Raw genomic sequence first — 21,664 nt, forward strand, 5'->3', positions numbered from 1 at the left:
ATAAGTCTGCGAACCCCGTCCGCAAACCCAGTTCGCGGACGGCACTATCTTCGGTATTCAATCAAAACTGTTTTGGCCACAACTTCTTCATCCGAACTCGGAATGGCCTCATTATTTTTGCATTATTTTTATATTTAAATTCTATTGACGATGATGATGATAAATCCTTAATTTGAATGAGTTAAAATTGGTCTTTGGTCTGTGTCTTGATTATGAGCGTTTTGCTCCTTTTAGTCGCTTTTCTTCCACTTCTCTTGGACTTTGGCGCTTGGATACTTGGAATAATTTTCTTCCTAGCTCTTTTAAGCACTTTATATCTCCTTTGTGGATGATTCACCTATTAGAGGCAAACAAGAGAAAACAAGAGTAATAATACGAAAATATGCAAGAATAATAGCTAAAACAAGTATGGAATGAACACTAAAATCATATGAATTATGCACTTATCAAATTCCCCCACAATTAGCTTTTGCTAGTCCTCGAGCAAACTAAATAAAACTAATCCTAAATACAACAACTCCATGTCGTGAGGATACGGTTACTCTTAGCATGAATAACATTCCTTTAAACTCCTAGGTGTCCTTAGTGGACGAGTTATAGTCTCGTGAGAGCTTACAAGAGGTATACCCTCAAAACCTACTCCAATTTCTCGCCTTGGAAGAACCACTAAGGATAGACACAAAGAAAAAAGCCAAAAAATTAGCTTGCATATGTTCTTTAGCTCCATACATTCCAATCATCACACATAGGCAATTACTTGCGTGTGACATTCAACCTGATTGCAAAACTCTACTAAGATAGTCATTATACTTGTTGCAACATTTGCTACAACACTCGCATACTGAAATCACATGGATAGATAAGAGAATGGAAATGGAAAAGTGAAGTGTGCAAGTGTTTACTTAAGTGAAAGATGTTACCCACAATACTTGTATGAATGTCGTCAAAAGATATGTATTTATAGCGCACTAGTTGAGAGAAGCACCCATTTAACTCGGCCACATGATTAGATACTCTAAGCGCATGTTCCTTTTCCGCAAGTATGTGATAGTTGCCTTGGATCCTGCACTCCACGCTTGCTTAGGCGACGGAGACAGGTACAACGTTTCACACATACTGCTATCAAAGTGTCAAGAACCTCATCAATAGTCTTTTTGACTTGCTATATAATGATGATATGGTTTTTGTTTTCATCGACTATGAGTAGTCTGAATCCGGACCTATCATTTATTGGTGTCGAGAAATGAAGAGGAGCCTTATTTATATATATATATATATATATTTGTTTTTTTTCCGGCTCACTCTTTACTCTTTAAGAGTGTAAGACAATTGTCTTGTGAGGCTTTCAAATATCTCAACCAATGATTACCTTACTACAACATCCATGGCAGTATCAGGATCCCACCAAATCACTTTAGAGAAACATAAAACTGCAAAAATAAAAAGAAAGTGATTCAGTAATGATTAATTGCGAGGATAACCCTTTCAAACAAATACCATATATTAGTTTTGCATTCAATTATGAATGTATATATTAAAGGATTGTGGAATGACAAAATGGAACTCAATCTATAGTCGTAAGAACTGTTTCAACCTTAAAAAGGTTTAGAGTGTCATCCTAAATAGCTCATAATTAACTCCAAAAGATGAAGTCTCAAGAATGCAAGAAATCAAAGAGTATTATTATTTTGTGTATATGCATAAATTATGATACTAAATGCTTCCCCACACTTAAACTCAACATTGTTCTCAATGTTCAAAACCGAAAATTCTGAATTCTGACATAACATCCCTGAAAAATTCACAAACTGTACCAATCGGTAGGGAACTAGGAAAAACATCCTAAACGAAAGTTTTTCACCTACGTCTTTTCTATTAGGTGTCAAAGTTTCACACTGTCGAGAAACGGTCTGACTTTGATGGCCTCCGGACTGACTGACATGCAATCTGAAAAGTTTTGGAAAAATTCCGAAACTCAAATGTCCAGGCCTATCGCTCCAACTTAACATACTATGAATTCAGATTTTATTTTAGTAAAATAAAGGTATGTATATCCTCTTTAAAATTTGGGGTCAACCACTCAAATCGGACTCCGTATGAAGTCTCGAGAGATATTTTCGTAACAAGTGCGCAGTCAGAATTTGTCTGACGAGAATTCGTCAAAACCTTCATTATAGATATAGGACTTGTAAAATCTAATATGGGAATGCAAGATATGATATGCAAAACTAAGAATATTAAAAAAAAACAAAACCAAAAGGGATAGAGATACAAAACCGATGGGTTGCCTCCCATTTAGCGCTTGGTTTAACGTCGGCAGCCCGACTTGGCATTCCGTCAATTACTCCTCCAGAGGGAGATAATCATGAAATCCTTGCACTCCTTGTTGAAGTCAAAAATAACCTCCTTTTGCAATAATTTGCACATCGGCATTGAGATTTTGGAGAAATCCTTGATAAACCGCCTGTAGAAACCTGCATGACCAAGAAAAGAACGAATTTCCCTCACCGAAGTGGGATATTGTAAGTTTCTTATCAAGTCTATTTTTGCTTTGTCGACTTCGGGCCCTCGATAGGACACGATGTGACCTAGAACTATACCATGGTTTACCATAAAGTGACATTTCTCCCAATTAAGAACAAGATTAGTGTATATGCATCTTTTAAGTACAAGTTCAAGATTTTGTAAACAAATATCAAATGAATCACCATAAACACTAAAATCATCCATAAATACCTCAATGATGCGTTCCACATAATCAGAAAATATACTGACCATACACCTCTGAAAAGTGGCAGGCGCATTGCAAAGACCAAACAACATTCGTCTATAGGCAAACGTACCAAAGGGACAAGTGAAAGTAGTATTCTCTTGATCTTCTGGTGAAATAAAAATTTGATTGTAGCCCGAATAACCGTCCAAAAAGCAATAATATGAATGTCCCACTAACCTCTCTAACATCTGATCAATGAAAGGCAAAGGAAAGTTATCCTTTCGGGTTGCGGCATTAAGCTTTCTGTAGTCTATGCACACTCTCCATCCTGTTTGAACTCTTGTAGATACGAGTTCATCATCTTGATTTCTAACAACAGTTATGCCAGCTTTCTTAGGTACCACCTGAACTGGGCTAACCCATTTGCTGTCAGAAATTGGGTAAATCACTCCCACACTTAGTAATTTGAGGATCTCTTTATTCACGACCTCCATCATTGGGGGGTTAAGCCTACGCTGAGCATCACGTACAAGCTTAAAATCATCTTCCACTAGGATTCTATGCATGCGCATGGATGGACTAATGCCTTTGATATCAACAATAGTCCAACCAATAGCCGTTTTGTGCTCTTTCAGAACCCTAAGTAGACGCTCTTCTTGTATTGGTGTGAGGTTCTTTGCAATAATCACCGGAAGTTATTCTTTATCACCCAAGTATGCGTACTTTAGGTGGTCTGGAAGCGGCTTCAATTCAAGTTTCGGTGCCTGCATAATAGAAGGTAAAGGAACCTCATTAGTTATGGGTAACAAAATATAAGAAATATTACCCGTTTTTGCTTCTTGTAGTGCTGTTAAAGCACCACACATCTCCACCAATTCTTTGGATATCTCAATGTCCATGTTCGGATGTCCATGAACGTCCAAATCAATTCTATTCCGTATCACAACTCCAAGTTCATCTTCCGCATTCAGATCAAACATTTGTTGTTCTAACGAATCAATAACATCAATGGAGAAGGCTGAGTGAACATCACTAGGATAGCGCATGGTTTCAAAAATATTGAAACATATTATCTCCTTATCAAATTCCATAGTGAGTGCACCACTATCAACATCAATCTTCGTCTTTGCAGTCTTCATGAACGGTCTCCCAAGAAGTAACGAAGTAGATGAACAATTATCTCCATTGTGCATATCCACAATGTAGAAATCAACCGGAAAGATTAACTGATTCACTTGAACTAACACGTCCTCCATGACTCCCTTAGGATATATATTGGACTTGTTAGACAATTGAATAATGTTCTTTGCCTCTTTTAAAGGTCCAAGATTCAAAGAATCATAAACATCGGCTGACATAACACTTATGGAAGCTCCCAAATCAAGAAAAGCACGCTCGAATCGTCACTTACCAATGGTAACGGGAACTGTGAAGCCCCCAGGATCTTCACACTTTGTAGGAATCTTCTTTAGTAACATAGCTGCAGCACTTTCGCCCACTTGAGTAATCTCATTAGCAATCAACATATCTTTCCTTTTACACAAATCCTTCAAAACCTTGGCATACATGGGTACGATTTTGATGGCCTCAATAAATGGAATGTTGATGTGTATCTTGCTGAAAATATCCATGATCTCCTTGTCTTGAGCTTGTTTCTTCGACTTGGCAAAACGACTAGGGAAAGGAGGTGGTATGGTAAAAGTGGGAACCGTGTCCTTAGGTTGGCCGTTTGAGGTTGGCTTTTCTTTTGGGACGGTTTCCTCTTCTACTTCCTTTTCGATGTCATTACTAACCTCTTTTTTTTGATGTGGCTCTACAGTTTATCTCCCACTCCTTAACGTTATTGTATTGACGTGCTCTCTTGGGTTCACAAAAGGTTGTGATGGGAGTTGTGTTGATGCTTGTGATTTCATGATGTTCATGTCTGTTTCCAATTGCCCAACTTGATTTCGCAATTCCTTGATAGTTGCATCATTCTTTTGTTGGTTTTGTTGGCTTTGTTGTAACATAGAAGTAATACCTTGCATGCCTTGCATTAACGCATTGATCTTGTCATCACTTGAAGAATCACGCTCCTTAACTTGTTGAGGTTGCTGGAATTGTTGAAAACCACCTTGTCTTACATATGGATTAGAAGCTGCAGCTTGCTTGTTAGTATAACTGAAATTAGGATAATCTTTCCAACCAGGATTATAAGTACTAGAATATGGATCATACCTGGGCCTCTGATTAGGAAATATAACATTTACCTCGGCATCCTCTTCATATGAAGGAATGATCACTGTTGTCATCCTTTGTATTACCTTCTCCATGTTTTTCATTCGTTGCTCTGACTGTGAAGTTTCTTCCATATTGCTAACTCTTCTGACATTTGAGTCCTGTCTGGTATAAAATTGTTGAGCATTCGAAGCCATACTATCGATCAAACTAGTCGCCTGCGAGATTATCTTCTCAGTAAGTGAACCACCAGCAGCCACGTCAATCAAATTTCGTTGCTCTGTAAGTAATCCTTCATAGAAATATTGAATGATGAGTGTTGGTGATATGTTGTGGTGAGGGAAACTCGCCACCAACTTTTTATACCTATCCCAATATTCATAAAGAGACTCCCCAGTAAATTGGAGAATACCACTAATCTCTTTACGAACAGAGGCTGCTTTAGAAGCAGGAAAATACTTCTCTAAGAATAGTTTTCTCATCTCCGCCCATGTTGTAATACTCCCTGGGGGAAGGTAACACAACCATTCTTCCGTTGAATCTATTAAAGAGAATTGGAAGGCTTGCATAAATGTTGTATCACTGTCTTCGGTACTTTGCCTAAGACTTGTCATCTTTTGTTGAAATTATCGAAGATGACGATTCGGATCCTCGCCTGGAAGTCCCTTGAACTTTGGTAAATGATGAAGTAGACTCAACTTCAGCTCCACTGGATTAGTGATTGTAATACACAGTGGTTGTGAATCTAAGCATGGAGATGTCAACTCTCCGAACTTCTTCTCCGCAGGTGGAGGTGGTGGATTATTTGTACTGCCTACCATTGTTGATGTAGAAGGTTCTTCTTGCAACTGTGGATGTGCTTGCAACACCGTTCCCCTACGAGTTTGGATTCCGCACCTCTGGTATTCCCAGTCTTTCGGTGCCAAAGATTAAGTACCTGAAAACAAAAATCTAGAAAAAGAAATTAAAAACTAAAAAAAAATCTAAAAACAAGATTAAAACTAATAAAAATAACAACTAAAGCTACCGACTGCTCCCCGGCAGCGGCGCCAAAATTTGATGGGTGTCGTAGCTCAATCAAATTAATAATCTTATTTCCACACAATTATCTGGTAATATAATGGAAGTAAGAATCGTTCCCACGAAGAACAGTGAGTTTTAGTTGTCAAAGTATCACAAGGGGGGTTTTGTTTTAGTTGTGAACAAAATAAATAATCAAAGAAAATAAAATTGTATTGTAATCAATAGAGAGAGATATGATCGAGGAATCCTCCTTCGTATATAAACCGTCAATGAGTTATTATAATTGCCTACTCGTCGTTAATCATAGATTATCACCAACCGTGGAATAACAGCTATCTCAGTGTTGTTCCCTAAATTCCTTTTATCACTGAATACGGAAGCTCTCCAATACCATACTTTACTCGCCTAACCACCTAGTAGTAGCTCACTGAAGGTGTAATTAGGCCGAATGCTTTATCTTTTGTGAATTTATAGGTTGATCCTAATAGTTAGACTCTTAGCTCAAGGTCCACTTTTTAGTTTTGTTTATACACACAATCACTCCACAGAATCCTTCTGCAAGGTTTCGTGTTCTCTACTTGTGTAAAGGTTATTCAACGATTACTTATCTCCTAACTCAATACTAGCAATAAATTTAATCAACAAATCAATCCAGTTGGCCACCTAGACAATCAATCAATCAATCATAAATATTCAAATAGTATAAACAAACGATAATCATATTGAAAACTTCAAAGTAGATTAATATAATAACTCAAATCTTGTTTACAACTTAGAATTCATCCTCAATCAATAGGTGTTTAGCTACTCATGGATGTAGAAACACCCATGATAAACATATGAGAAAAGTAAGAGATAACGTTACGATTGATAATCGCTCCTTGTGATGTTTCTTCTCTCCAAACCCTAACAATTTCGTGAACTATTGGTATCCTTTTTCACATAACCTAATACCTTTTTATAGGTTTTACATTGCTTGGCGTTCACGTATTGGGTTCAGTTCAAGAACCCGACCTAAAATAACGAAACAACGTTCCCAAACGTGCCCTTATGTCTTCCAAGGAGTAAATACACGTTTCCCCTTTGCTAGGTGTGCGAACCCAGTCCGCAAACTTCAAATTCCAGCAGATATTTTCGGAAATAAATCTGTGAACCCCGTCCGCAAACCCAGTTCGCGGACTGCACTATCTTCGGTATTCAATCAAAACTATTTTGGCCACAACTTCTTCATCCGAACTCGGAATGACCTCATTCTTTTTGAATTATTTTTATCTTTAAATTATCTTCAAGATGATGATGATAAATCCTTAATTTGAATGAGTTAATATCGGTCTTTGGCCTGTGTCTTGATTATGAGCGTTTTGCTCCTTTTCATCGATTTTCTTCCACTTCTCTTGGACTTTGGCGCTTGGATACTTGGAATAATTATTTTCCTAACTCTTTTCAGCACTTTATAGCTCCTTTGTGGATGAATCATCTGTTAGAGGCAAACAAGAGAAAATAAGAGTAATAATACGAAAATATGCAAGAATAATAGCTAAAACAAGTATGGAATGGACACTAAAATCATATGAATTATGCACTTATCAGGGGTCATCTTTCATCCTTATTATTCACTCATCTGTCGTGTATTCTCTTTCAGCAGTTGGTATTCCGTTTTGATCCCCCATCGCAGCAGGGAAGTGGCCATTACTTGAATTTGGAACAACGACCTTGCATCCCCAGTCATGCTGACTCGGAATTGTTTTGAACGAATTCATTTTTGACCATCCAACGGTACTTTCCTGGTTCTTAATTAGGGTTTCAACAAGAAGCATGACCTAGTCGGCGTTGAATCCTCGCTTAACGGATGAATCTTGTTACAGCTTTTCAGTCTCGTTTTAGGGTTTCTGTCATGTATATATACAGAGACACCCTTATTGTGCCGAGATAAAGATTCTCTTGCTGGGATTCCCTGATTTCATCATGAAGATAGAAGTGGATCATCTTCCTCAACTCAGCCAAATTATTCTGCTAAATGCAAGCGGCTTGTATCCAGAGTATGATTCTGAATATTTACTGATTTTAAAGTAGTGGTTTTTATTTTTCTTTTGACGTCTAATCATCATTTTCTTTCAGAGCGGCCGGATCCTTGAACCTTGCGACGGTTCTCCTGTTCGAACCATGCGAGTCAAGAAGATCATACCAGTATATTTTCCACTAATGAATATGTATGTCTGTCATGGCCGGTAGGTGACGAGATCTTCTCCTTCTCTTTTCTTTTTGCAGAGGTATCCTTCTGGAACATGTGTAACAGTGGTTGACGATGATGATGTAACCACTCCTCCCCCTTCAAGCTCCAACTCGCCTTTTGTTGACCTGGAAGACGCTGATTTGGGTATCTCCTCTTACGAGTACCCCCAATGCGGGCTTGCCTTTCGATGTTCACATGAGATGCTTGTCTTCTAGTTACCGGGTTGTTGGCGGTTTTCTAGTGAGGAAGGAGTTCATGCCTCTGTATGTAAAAATATGGAGAAGGTACGGCCATATTGCAACCAGGAATGTGGTGCAATGAACTGTCTCCTACCCATGATTCTGAGATAGAAGGCGCATCCATTCGTGATGTTGCTGAACCAAGAAGTGAGAAGATATGATATCTACCTGTGAATCCATGGAGTTAAACGTGGGCTGGTTGCTGCAGCGCCTTGATATTATCAAAGTTGATCGAGCTGGTATCATCGCCAATGTCGTTCCTGCTGCGAAAGCTATTTTGGAAGAGGAGAAGGCTCTGGCTGCGGAATCTGAAAAGGTAACACAGGCGATCCAAAATTTGAAGAGCAGCACTTAAAGGTGCCATGAGAGACTGAAAATGATGCTTTCAAGGAATTACAACTTGTTGGATGGCCTTTTCTGAGCCGTACTCCTTTGTTTTAATTAGGCACTGTGACGTTTTGATAGTTTCTTCCTTTCTTGATTTTGTTCTTAAAAAATGAATTGCATTGGTTTTAGTAGTTGAATGGAATTTTACATTTTTGAAGAAACTGATAATCTTAGATGTATAAAGTATGGAAAATGCATGTGTTGCAGTGTCGTGAGACAGCGGGACGCGGAACAATGATCAAGCGTAGTATGCCTTGAGCCATTTTCCGTTGATGACTGCTTCTAATTTGCCTCCATCCACTTTAATAATCTTGTAGTAGCCAGTGTTGTAAGCCTTGGTGATCACATAGGGACCTTCCCATTTTGGAGAGAATTTTGGTGCGAACATGTCTTGCTGAATGTGCTTGGCAGTATTCAAAACTAAATCTCCCATTTTGAAAGCTCGTGTTTTTAAAGCTTTGTCGTACGCTCTGGAGACCCTACTTCTGTATGTTTGAGTACGTTCCTCTGCTTTATCTCTCCTAGATTCTAGGGTGTCCAACTCGGCAATTCTGGAGGTCGATGTTTCGGCTTCATTCTAGTGGACCCCACTTGCTGCTGCAATTCTGGCTGAAGGAATTTTAATCTTTGCGGGGAGAATCGTGTCCGCACTGTAGACGAGCGAGTAAGGTGAAACGCCAGTAGAACTCCTAGGTGTCGTCCGATACGCCCACAATGCCATTGGTAGCTGCTCGTGCCACGTCCTGGGATGATCATGCACTGTTCGACTGAGAATCTGAATTAAGGTTTTATTGGTGCTTTCGGCTTGCCCATTCCCTTGGGGGTAGTAAATGGTGGAGAAGACCTGCTTAATTCCATATTCTTCGAGCAACTCTCATACCTCTTTTTTGGCGAAAGGAGTGTCATTATCAGTAATGATGTGTTTATGCGCGCCGAATCGACAAATGATGTGCTCCTTAATGAACGTCGCGATTGTTGCCCTAGTAGTCCCTCGTAGAGGAATAACTTCAACCCACTTGGTGAAATACTCCGTTGCGGTTATGATATACTCGTGTTGTTTTGACGATAGCGGGTTGATTTTTCTAATGATGTCAAGTCCCCAGCTATAAAACGGCCATGGACTACTTACCGAGTGTACAGGGGTAGAAGGTGCGTGAATAAGGTTTCCATGAATTTTACATTCATTGTATCTTTGAAAAAACGTCGTTGCATCGTCCTTCATGGTTGGCCAGTAGTATTTCTTGTGTATCTGGAGAAATAGCTACTTCTTCCCTTGGTGTTCGCCTTCATGCATTTCTTTCATCAAAATCGGGATTTTCACCTCGGTCAGGCACTGTAATAGGTTACCCCAAAAGCTTTTGTGGTACAGGATTCCTTCATGAAACACGAATCTCTTGGCTCTCTGCTTCATTTTGGCTGCGTCCTTCTTGCTGGCAGGGAGTACGCCGTCATGAAGATAACTGAAGTACGACTCTCGCCAGTCCCCAGCGTGGCTCACGTTGAAAACCTCCAATTGATGTGGTGGTATTTGACAATTGGAGTAAGACCTTTGTAGCAATCGGGATTGAGTTTCCATTTCTGGCCAGTAATAGCCGAGGCGTTGAAGGCGACGGTAAAGCGTTACTACCAACGTTTGTCCACAAATTTTGCCATGAACACGGTTAAGATGCGGCTGTGCTTCCTCATCTCCGAGACATCTTGACAAGGAGCCATCTGGGTTTCGATGATATAACATTCCATGAAGGATGAAGAAGCTTTGCATGGTTTTGAGACTGACCTTTCCTTGAGAGAACAAACTGTTTAGTTCTTGAATAATCGGAGTTCTCCAGTCGTTGACTTCAACGCCTTTAGATTATGAGATCTATGTTGACGCCACAGTCCATCTCTTCACGATCAAGGTTTCTTCCAAACCTTTGAATTGTAGCTTTGACGCTAATGTAGCTAAGCAATCAACGTGTTTGTTGTTATTGCGGCCGATATGAGTTATGGTTGCATCGGCAAAGTAGTTCAGTAGCTTTTGTGTATCGGATCTATAAGGGGCCAGCGCCATCTCTTTGAGTGAGTATACTCCATTCATCTGATTAACCAATAATTTAGAGTCGCCTCTTACTTACAGGTGTGTGGCGCCTGCTTGTTTGGATAGTGACAATCCTATGAAGAAAGTTTCGTATTCTGCCGAATTGCTGGTGCACTGAAAGTCCATCTTGAAAGAATGTGAAAAGACTTCACCCGTTGGAGACACTAGAACTATACCCGCTCCTCCAGTATTATTACTAGGAGTAGCAGAACCATCAAAATATAAAAGCCACGCCTCTTCTTTGATAAAAGAGATTTCTGGAAATTCCCCAGGATGGTCTTCATGCAGTGCGGTAATTCCTTCTCCTGGGAATGCTGCTAGCAGGTCCGCCACCGCTTTTCCTTTGATAGCTTTTGGAGGAGCGCATGTTATATCAAGCTCTGACGTTTGGAGAAACCATTTGGCTGACCTTCCTATTAAGGACGATTTTGAGAGTAAGAACTTGATAGGGTCAGCTCTGGATATTAACACCATCTTTTTCGACAATAGATAATGTCTGAATTTTTGCACAGCGTGAACTAGTGCTAAGCATGCTTTCTCTACTTTGGGGTATCTGAGTTCAGCATCCCTCAAAGTACGGCTGAAGTAGTATATAGGGTGTTCAATCCCCTCATCATCTTCTTGGGCAATGAGGGCCCCAAAAACAGCGTCACTAGAGGCAGTGTAGATGCATAACGGTCTTCCTTGCATGGGTTATTTCATAACGGCGGGTGACGACAATATTTGCTGGATCTTTTGAAATGCCTCTTGTTTCCTTGTGCTCCAAATGATACTTGCTCCCTTCTTCATCAAGGGGGTGTGCAGCGATAAGCTGAGCCAAACCAGGTATAAAACGTCGGATATAGTTTACCTTGCCCATGAAGCTCTGAAGTTCTTTCACAGTATGCGGAGGGGGCATTGTGGGAATAGCTTGGGTTTTGGTTGGATCGACCTTGATTCCTTCAGAGGTAACTTGAAATCCTAAAAATTTGCCGGAAGAGACTCCAAAAGCGCAGTTGAGAGGGTTCATCTTCAATTTGTACTCGCGACACCTTTTAAACACTTGTCGTAGGACGTCCATATGGGCTGCTCGAGTCTTTGACCTGACCACTATGTCATCTACGTAATCTTCGACTTTCTTGTGCATCATATCGTGAAAAATTGCAGTCATGGCGCGTTGATAGGTAGCACCAGTATTCTTCAAACCAAAAGCATCACAGTATAGTAAAAGTTTCCGAGAGGAGTTCGAAAAGCTGACTTACTTGCATCGTGTTCATACATCTTTATCTGGTTGTAGCCGTTGTATCCGTCCATGAAAGAGAACATGCCATGTCCGCTGGTAGCATCTACTAGCATGTCAATGTTGGGAAGGGGAAAATCATCTTTGGGACAGCATTTTTTCAGATCTCTGAAATCAACACAACATCTTATTTGGCCGATTTTCTTCTTTACAGGAACTACGTTGGCTAACCAGGTAGGATGGTGAATGGGCTTGATGAAGCCAGCAGTCAACAGCTTCTGAATCTCAGTTTTGATCTGCTCCTCCACGTCGTGCCTGAATTTCCTTGGAGATTGCTTGATAGGTTTAGATCCAGACTTTACATGTATATGATGGGTGACCAGCTTTTCATCCAAGACGGGCATTTCCTTATACGTCCATGCAAATATGTATTGATATTCCTTGAGAAGATTCATGAGCTTTACGCGTTCGTCCTCACGTAAAGTCGAACTGATGGAGATAGGTCTTGGAGATTCTTCATCTCCGATATTGATGACTTCGAGTTCATCGGTTGTGGAGTCGGTGTCGTTCTGCAGCTGTCGTGGAGCATCTGGTACTTCTTCTTGCAGCTTGTCGTTGTGGTTGCATTATATTGGGCGGAGATACTGGGTGATAGCCTCCCCTGCTAATTGCTAACAGCGGCGACGATATACAGTTTTACCTTTCTGGTCCCGATTCTCCATAAAGGTCTGTTCCCTCTTAGTATGGAGGCGAGTTAAGCCTTCGCTTGATGGAGAGGAGTTGGTGCGTCTTGCTAGCGGAGGCGTGTCGAAAGACTTGGTCTCCCTGTTCAGTGATGTGAGCCGGTATTCTTCCTCGATCGACGTCCATGTGGGGAGTGGAGTGCAGTAAACCTTGCTTGACGGTCATTGTGAATTCTCCCTTGGTTCGAACAGTTCCACGCCACAAATCGGTGCACAAGGAGACAATGACGCAGGTATGCGAATAACTTCTTCGTTCAGCATGGTTTTCAGGCATTGGTGATACGTCGAGGGGACGATCCTATCATAATGAAGCCATGGTCTTCCCAGTATCATATGGTAGTCTGGTTCCTTCTCTATCACTTCAAATTTTACTTTCTACCGGATAGGTCCTACTGATACATTCAAATTAACATACATGTATGTATTGGTTTGGTTTCCTTCGAAGTTTGTCATCGTGGTAGGCTGCCGTGTGACTGCGCCTGGTCGAACCATGGCTGTCCTGAGAGTTTTAAGAGTAATAACGTTCGAGGATGCTCCGGTGTCGATAAGAGATCTTTTGAATTCTGAACCTTTGATGTGTGTAGTAACATGAAAGGCTCTGTTGTGACCTTCCTCTTCCATCATGTCGTCTTCGGTAAACGTGACGTTGTTTATAGACACCTATGATGTTTTCAAGGCTTGATTACGCGAAGGGCGCAAATGTGCGTCTAGAGCTATATGATTGATTGCAGCAAACGTTTCCACTCGTTGGTCCTTTGAGAGGTGTAGAAGTTCGCACAAACTTTTCACTAAAGAAGCCGCCTGCTGGTCCACTGGCCGTCGGTTGGTGGTGAAGCTATTGATTTGAGGACGGTCATCGGTTGAAGAGTTAGTCCTAATTGTTGGATCCTCTGGAGCGTGGAAACTGCTTAAATCTGACGTGAGCTTGACGAGGAAGTTGAGTATGTTCCCTATCGCCTATTTCATCACTTCCATGTTCCTCGTGTGTATTTCCTATACTCGAGCCAATTCTACCAGGGTCGGGATTTCTCTATTGACTGTGCGATCAGATGGAATGCTGGAAGGATGAACGTCACCACTTGAAGGATCTCGCTCGGAGTTTTGAGTTGAATTGATCCTAAGACCAACCATTTTGAATTTTGAAAGAATTGAAATGGAATTGAAAATTGATCTTGCAACCGAGAGATTAATCTCCCACTGTGGTCGCCAGTTGTTTTGGTATAAAAACTGATTCTGCTGTTTTTAGTAATTTGGGGTGTGTTGGTGAGAAACGAGTTCAAACCCTAAACAAATGCACTGCACGGGAATGCTTTTAGGTTCGAGAAATCAATCTGTAAGACTCTGGCCTAAACCAATAAATGGCCGTTCCAGATTCAATTCGGTCACAAGGTGAAGGAGAGGGTTTATCTTAGGGAGGGAAGCAGAGAAGGTGTTTGAAATCAGAGTGTTGAAGGTGTGGCTATTTATGACTCGCATATCAGAAAAAGGTTTCTGGCTACTTGTGTTTATAACACTTGTGTTCTTCCTGTTTCGAAATAGATTGAAAATCTATTTATACAAGTCATTGAGCGCACCCTGATCTCTTAGAAAGTGGAGGAAGTGAAGTAGCGGAGAAGTGGGTTTGTGCGGAAGGTAGTGATCATCGTATCTCCGTTGTTATGAGGGATGATTGATCACACGTTCTCCCATTTCTCTTATTACTGATAACCCTCCGTCTTTCCTGACACGTTCTCGTAATGGACGCGTTGCACGCCGCACGCTGTAAACCGCCAGACCAATACCCCAATTAGCATCCCCTAGTTTGTGACATGTTTGATGTCTCAGATAAGTGGTTTAAGTCGTGGGACCCGTCGCGAAGAATAGCATGGTGCTATTAGGTGAAACAACTAAGTTGTTTATAATGCCGACATAAAATATCGGAGGTGTTCGATGCATGTGAAGCATTGCTTTTAAACAAGCAGCTCGAGACAATCAGCATGCCTGAAGCATCGTTGTCTTAGAGCTTATTAAATAAGTCGCGGATTAAGCATCTTAAAATGGCGGCACGCCAGACCACCTTTGGGTGATCGTTTAAAGGCCGCCTGGATGAGCCACCACTTGTTCGATTGCTCCCTATGACAGAGTGGAGACCGGTGATCATCGAGGTACCTCGCTGATCGTCTAATATTTAATCCAAGTTGTCCGACCAAGCTGGTGAAGTTGGATGGACTAGATGGTTTGCGGCACATGTTTTCCGCCATTGATAAAATTTAGGTTTTGTCCCTTCTTTGGACGATCAAATCCAAGCAATGTGTGCTAATTTGAACGGACCGGTTGGGCATGCATGGAGACGAGATGCCATCGTGCATGCTTACACCTCTCGGTCCCTCAAAAATTAAATCTAGGCCACTCGATTCGGTCGGCGAAGGTGAGTGGCCACGTTTAATTTGCGACCGCCGCAAAGCGTGAATTAGGGTTTTGAACAGCTGCGGCCATTCTAGTACGATCGAGCAACTAGATGTTCCATTGACCTCCCTCAGGCAAGTTGATCGAACATGGATACAGTCAGGCCGGCGGTGATCGTACTGACATCTTCGGGGTTGCCTGAGATTGAATCTAAGCCGCTCAACTAGGCTGCCGAAGATGGATGGTTGCGATTGGTTTGCGACAGTAGGGTGTTGCCGCAAACGCAATTTTAGGGTTTTCAAAGCAGCGCGTTCAAGCTACTTTGGGCAAACGATTTGGTATGTTCCGGTTTTTCCATGGAGTGGTCGCTCGACCAAGGGAGAAGTTGGGCCATTGGTGAACGCATTGGCACTTCTTTGGTTGTTCGAGATGCGATCCAATTCGTCTAACTAGGCCGACAAAGTTGGATGGTCATGATCGATCTGCGACAGCTGTGTATCGCCGCAACCCAAATTAGGGATTTGATCACAACGCGTTTGCTCGAGTTTAGGCGATCGATTTAGCGCCCTATAGACTTGCCTCCGGCAAGTCGATTGTTCAAGGGGAAAGCGGGACCGCTAATGATCATGCTGATACTTCTTTAATCGCCTGTAGGAAGATATAAGCCGTCCAACTAGGCTGGCAAAGTTGGACGGTCGTGATGTGTTTTTGAGACTCTTCTTAACAGTCTCAGCTCGTTTGAGCTATTTTGTACAGCGCGATCACCCATATTTGGGTTCGGTGTTCAAAGCGTTGGTAGCTGAGGGAATGAGACTCGATCGACCAGGGCACTAGTGGGCCCATCGATGGTCACTGTGGTGAGTCCCTAGTTCTGTTAGGAGTAAGCTATGCTTATTAAATCGTGTGGACAAGTTGTATGGCCGTGATCGTTTCTGAGACTGACATTAACAGTCTAGATTTTCTTTTAAGGAATAAATATGTGTTCGATCACGCTAGCTTTAAAGTGAGCCGGTACAAGACTCTCTTCGTCGGAGAGTGATATAGCCTGTGTGTGTATTTTCATGCAGATCTCAATACTGGCATTTCGGGAGATTCATGCTACTCTGCTGAGAGTGAACACTTCATCGTCATGTCATGTCAATAATGAGAGTTCGACTGAGAACATAGTATAATAAAATATCAGGCAGGTCAATGTATTAGTAACTAATGCGATAGGTTGAATTTTATAGAATATCTGGGATTGATGCACCATTCTGATAAAATTTCATAAATATGTCGAATTACTCAATACATATATAAGTAAAGAGGTTTGAACACTCATCACTTTTAAATAGCTTTTATTCCTTTGCAGGATGACAGCACATTAAATACAGGGTTTTACAATTTTGACCCTGCACTAAAAACCACCATCAACATGTGTATAACACAAAGTCTATGTAGCTATACGACTTAGTCTCACTAGAAGATAGAATAGAATAGACTTCTGAGTGACATATAAGTTTTAGTCTCCATATACCTTTTGTTGATGAAGTTCCTCCAAGCTCTTCAGTAGATTTTCTTCTTCAATTGGTGGATGTCGTCAATTCTAATGCTCAACTACACACTTTTATCCTAATCCGAGACATAACTATAAGTAGACTAGAAATAAAGTATATAGTTTTGATTAACTAAACTTGACAAACAAGTTTGAGATAGCAATGCTTGCGAGTTCGATCGAGCAGTGCTCTAACAGTAACAAAAAATAATAGAGACGCCTTCAATAAGATGATAAAGACTTGTGACATCAACTACACTAAAATTGACATATAATTTAAACACTAAATTACCAATTAAAAAACTAATCTAATAATTAGTACCTACATAGTATAATTATAAGTCATTATAACACAAACATTTGTATACTAATAATAAGGATGAAGGTTATTTTGGTTGTATGGATAATTATAATATATTGGTTTTTGGGACCTTGAGGTGCTTGATACGTCTGATTTGGTTGTTTTATGATTTTTCTCTGTAATATTTCTTTTTGTTTTAGGGTTGAAAATCCTTATCTATTATTGCCACATCTCTCGCCTGTTGATTTTGACGAGCTTGTACTTTTTGTGATCTTAATTAGCCTTTCTAGTAAAAGTAGTTATTGTGCTTGTTAATAAGGTTATTTCTTCTTTGGTGAATATATAAGAGCTAGCACTATGGTTGACCTCATCCCTTCCCTATCCCTCAAATGTAGGTAAGGGATGGCACTTGGAAGGAAGTCTTGCTATGGTGCCCTCTCATCCCTTCCCTACATGAGACGCGTACTCAGTACCCGTATGAATAGTGCCATACGCGTGCTCAGTGCCAGTATGAGTCAACTGGTTGACTTGATCAAAAAACGAGTACTCAGTACGCGTTTCATAGGTTTAAGAACACAGAAACAAGGTTCAGTCGACCATTTTAGATAAGTTCAATTCATAGGACAGTGAGTCATTCGGAATCGTTGAGACATCGAAGTAGTGTAAGTTTAATTCATGATATGTATATCTCAATTTCTAAGTTTCCAACTGCTAAACACATTTTAGATAATTATGGGTTCGGTTCCATTTTCAAAGTACAATATCCAAAACTACAAGACAACTGCCTAACTATCGATATATTTGAAAGGTGGTGGCATACCACCAATACATTTCACTTCCCTAGTTTTGAAATAGGGTTTACCCCATTAGACTTCACCCAAATTACCGGAATTCCTATTGGCATAGGTATGCCCATATCATTAGGTACAATTAGTACTGAGGAAATACATGTCATGGCTCCCAATACCATAGACTGTTTTCTCCCATATCTTGAGGAGAAATGTACTCCTAGAAAAAGGAAAGTCCAAGATTCAATTAATGTACTCCTGATTACGAGCGCTTTTTAAAGTGCGGTCGTTCCGATTTTCGCCAAAACTTCCACAAATTTATTAAAAAGCACTTCCCAAAACACTTTCTTATCCGGATAATTGTGATAACCAATAGCAACATACTGAGTAATCATGTGATGATCTTCCAAAGTAGTAAATCTCGTTCTGTGTTTCCTTTTTTCCCTTTGAGTCTCTGACATTGATGAGCAAAACAAAAATTAAAACTCTTACTTAAACAAAAATTAAATTAGAAAGATTTAAGAGAAGAAATCAATTGATGTAGGAAGAAGAAATTGATTTGGTGTGGTTTGAGTAGAAAATTAGAGTGGTATTTATAGAGGATTTTGAAAAAATGTCCGTTGGGATCCGACGGTGTAGAAAATAGAGTCGTTATTAACGATGGATAGTTAGGATCGGGTGCGAGAGAGGTGTGAACGAGAAAAGGTCAAACAAATATAATTCCCGAAACGCGTACTCAGTAGCCATGTAAAAATCTACGCGTACTGACTACGCGTATCAACGGCTTTACGGGTACTCAGTACGCGTAAAGCGTAAAATAATACGGGTACTGAGTACCCGTGCGATTTCCATTCCCTACAAGGGTGATCAGATCTGATCAGCCTTGTAGGGATACACCAACCATCCCTTCCCTACACAAAATTTGGGAGACCATAGTACATGGTATTTTTGGGTTTTGAGGGATGGAGAGGGATAGGGAAGGGATACCCCTCTCCATAGTGCTAGCTCTAAGACAATCAATAAGTTTAGATAATGCGACGGTACTCAAGATTGAATCTTCCAATGATGTGGTAGGTGGTGTGATTTGTGGTGGCGTGATGAGGTTGTCAACCTATCAATAATAATTCTCTATTTCTACACAAATCTATAAAGGAGTAGTGGGGCAAGTCGAGTTCGTATCCACAGGGAGGTGTGAGTTTTAAGTTATTACTTGTAACAAATTGATGTTGTTGAAAGACTCAAATTTTGAAAATTTCAAAGTTTGTAATTCAATTTATGAGATGGAATTGACTAGAGATTCATTCGCCACTACCAAACAAGATATTATTAATCATACAAGTTTTACTTTCAATAAATTTCGATTGTTAACAACTTTTAGACAAGTTATAAGCTCAACTAATCTTTAGATTCTTTAATTCACCTCATAGAATAAGTTCTCTAGCGGATTCTAATCAAATGAACCATCTAAAATAAGCTCTCTAGGTGTAATTCAATCAATTGATAAATTTGTGAATCAAGTTGCTCCTAGCCACATGTTCATAAGCTCGACACGTTAACCTAGGGTTATCTTTTACACACTATTGCATACAAAATCCCTTTGAAACAAATAGTGCACCGCTATATATGTAAAGATTACTCTAACAATCACGGATCAAAGTTATCTATACTAGCATTAGAGTTGCATACGAAATACCTAATTGCGCACTTAGATACCTAACATACTTCTCATGGTCATATAAACGGTAAAAGATAATCAACAAAAGATATTTTTGAAATAATAACTTGCTTGAATTGATTAATAAAACATTCTCGGAGTTTTGAAATCCTCCCCAATCAATATTAGAATTAGCTACTCATACTGAGGTTCATGGCAAGCATTAAATTTAAAAGAAGATGGAAAGCAAACACTTGGTTTAGAAAATCCTGGAACTTCAAATCCAGGTGAGCTGGTGATGAAGAACTGGTTGGGAACTTCTGTCAGACGCCTGCTGTGTCGTTTCCTGTGTAAAAAGAGGTCCCTTTGTTCTGTTTCTGCGCCTCACCTTTATAGCTCTTCTGCCCTGTAAAATCGTGACCTGATCAATACCCAATAATCCTCCACATTCACAAACCCTACCAGCTTTTAAATCACAGTCATTCATCTCACAAAACTGACGGCCAAGACAACACTTTGCTGGCTGTTTTCACGGCAATAAACTCCTTCCATAACTGAGATAAATTGGGCCCAAGTCTTCGTATTCTGCTGGCTTCTAACATGAGTCCTAGCCATTGCCAAACATGCCTCAAACATAGCCATGGAACCATTGCCAGACGCTGCACACAAGCAAAGCAGAACCGCACTTCTCGTTCTCCATCTCGACTGCCAATAAACCTCATACACTTCCTTGTTTAGATGACCAGAGAATGGTGCATTAACTGCAGCTGCCAAAAACTCGAACGGAACTCCAACAATTCCACCTGATTCTACCAGCACTAAGTCAGTTCCTTCCTTGTCATCTCCATCAAGTCCTACCACTCTGTAAAGCAGCAACAATCTTTCAACTGCAGTTCAACTTGATTCCAGGCCATAGTCCATACCCATTTCAGCTCACAATTGAACCCAACTAGTCCATCCACACAATTCACAAGGCCATGGTAGCAGCATCACTATGTTCACTGCAATACTCGCCCAAGACCCTGTCAACTGCAACTTATTTAAGTCACAGCAGCAGCATCTCCTCGGCTATATTTCAGGCCAACAATTCACCAAACTCATCTCCTTCTTTTGCAGAAAACAACACTTCCTTATAATCTCGAGCACAAACTCCATTACAGCGTCAGCACAAGATGGTCAGCAGAATCATTGTTCTTAACAACACATTCTCTTCCTATTCTCCAGCTGAGATGACAACCACAACTCCATACATTCATGGAAGTAGCAACAAATCATTCAACAACTAATTCTTAGCTTCAGTACCATCCTCTCACTATAACCCTTCAAACCAACAACACAATGTACCCACAGAAACTAGTGGTTGTGCTATTCTGTCGAACAAGTAATCTACACAACCTGGTGATGTTGTTGTATGTCGAACAATCATCTTCTACACTCTCCATTTCCTTGTGTTAGTATTTGGTCGGTCAGGTTAGGTATCTCGACCCATGACCAAATCCATTTAGTATACCCGCATATATTGGGCTAAATAGTTGAATGTGGGAGACGTGGGAGAATCAGTTTCTCCAATCGGTTTTGACTGAGAAGTACTCGTACGACTTCTTACACTTCCCTGAATGGCATATATAAGAGTATAAGTTACTCTTATCTAGGTTAAGTGAAACTGCCGCAAGGTTTAGGGTTTACACAAAAACAATATCTCTTCCATTACTTCTCTAGGAGACTAGGGCGTGAACAAGTAGTATATTCTCTAGTAGATTATATTAAAGACTTCACTGCAATCAAAGAAAGAAAAAGGATTCTCAAACAAGAGGCTCGTAACAGCAATCATTCGATCCTGGGGATTTCGGATCTTCCGCAGGTAAGTTCCTATCCGAATCCATTTACTTTGATTCATGTTTTTGTAACAGTGGTATCATAGCCAGGTTTTGTATTGCTTGATTCGCATATTTGAGTCTTCTTTGATGTGTTCTGTGATTGATAAAAAAATTTTATTTTTCATATGTTGATTGATATGAATCTGTTGATTATCATGATTGTAATGGTGGTAATAATCTGTTTTATACCTACATGAGCTTTTGTTGTGGAAGTATGATCAATGAATCATTTTTCTGTTATGGTTGAGAACATGTTTATAAGTTAAATCCATGT

General features: G+C 40.3%; 1 protein-coding gene across 1 annotated transcript; it reads right to left on the minus strand.

Moving 5' to 3' along the window:
* Positions 1-4,533: 4,533 nt before the first annotated feature.
* Positions 4,534-5,412, minus strand: LOC113333875. Its single transcript, XM_026580242.1, has 2 exons — positions 4,931-5,412; positions 4,534-4,873 (listed from the first exon to the last, which is right to left on the minus strand). The coding sequence occupies exons 1-2, from the start codon at positions 5,410-5,412 to the stop codon at positions 4,534-4,536; spliced, it is 822 nt and encodes a 273-aa protein (XP_026436027.1).
* Between the last annotated feature and the right edge of the window lie 16,252 nt (positions 5,413-21,664).

The sequence above is a fragment of the Papaver somniferum genome, unplaced genomic scaffold (genome assembly GCF_003573695.1).
Source record: "Papaver somniferum cultivar HN1 unplaced genomic scaffold, ASM357369v1 unplaced-scaffold_135, whole genome shotgun sequence".
NCBI classification, from domain to species: Eukaryota; Viridiplantae; Streptophyta; class Magnoliopsida; order Ranunculales; family Papaveraceae; genus Papaver; species Papaver somniferum.

Coding starts and splice junctions, on each gene's coding strand:
- LOC113333875 (XM_026580242.1), bottom strand. CDS start 5,412: ATGAGAAAACTATTCTTAGAGAAGTATTTTCCTGCTTCTAAAGCAGCC. Junction 4,874..4,930: donor TTTCCTAATCAGAGGCCCAG/GTATGATCCATA, acceptor TCCTAATTTCAG/TTATACTAACAAGCAAGCTG.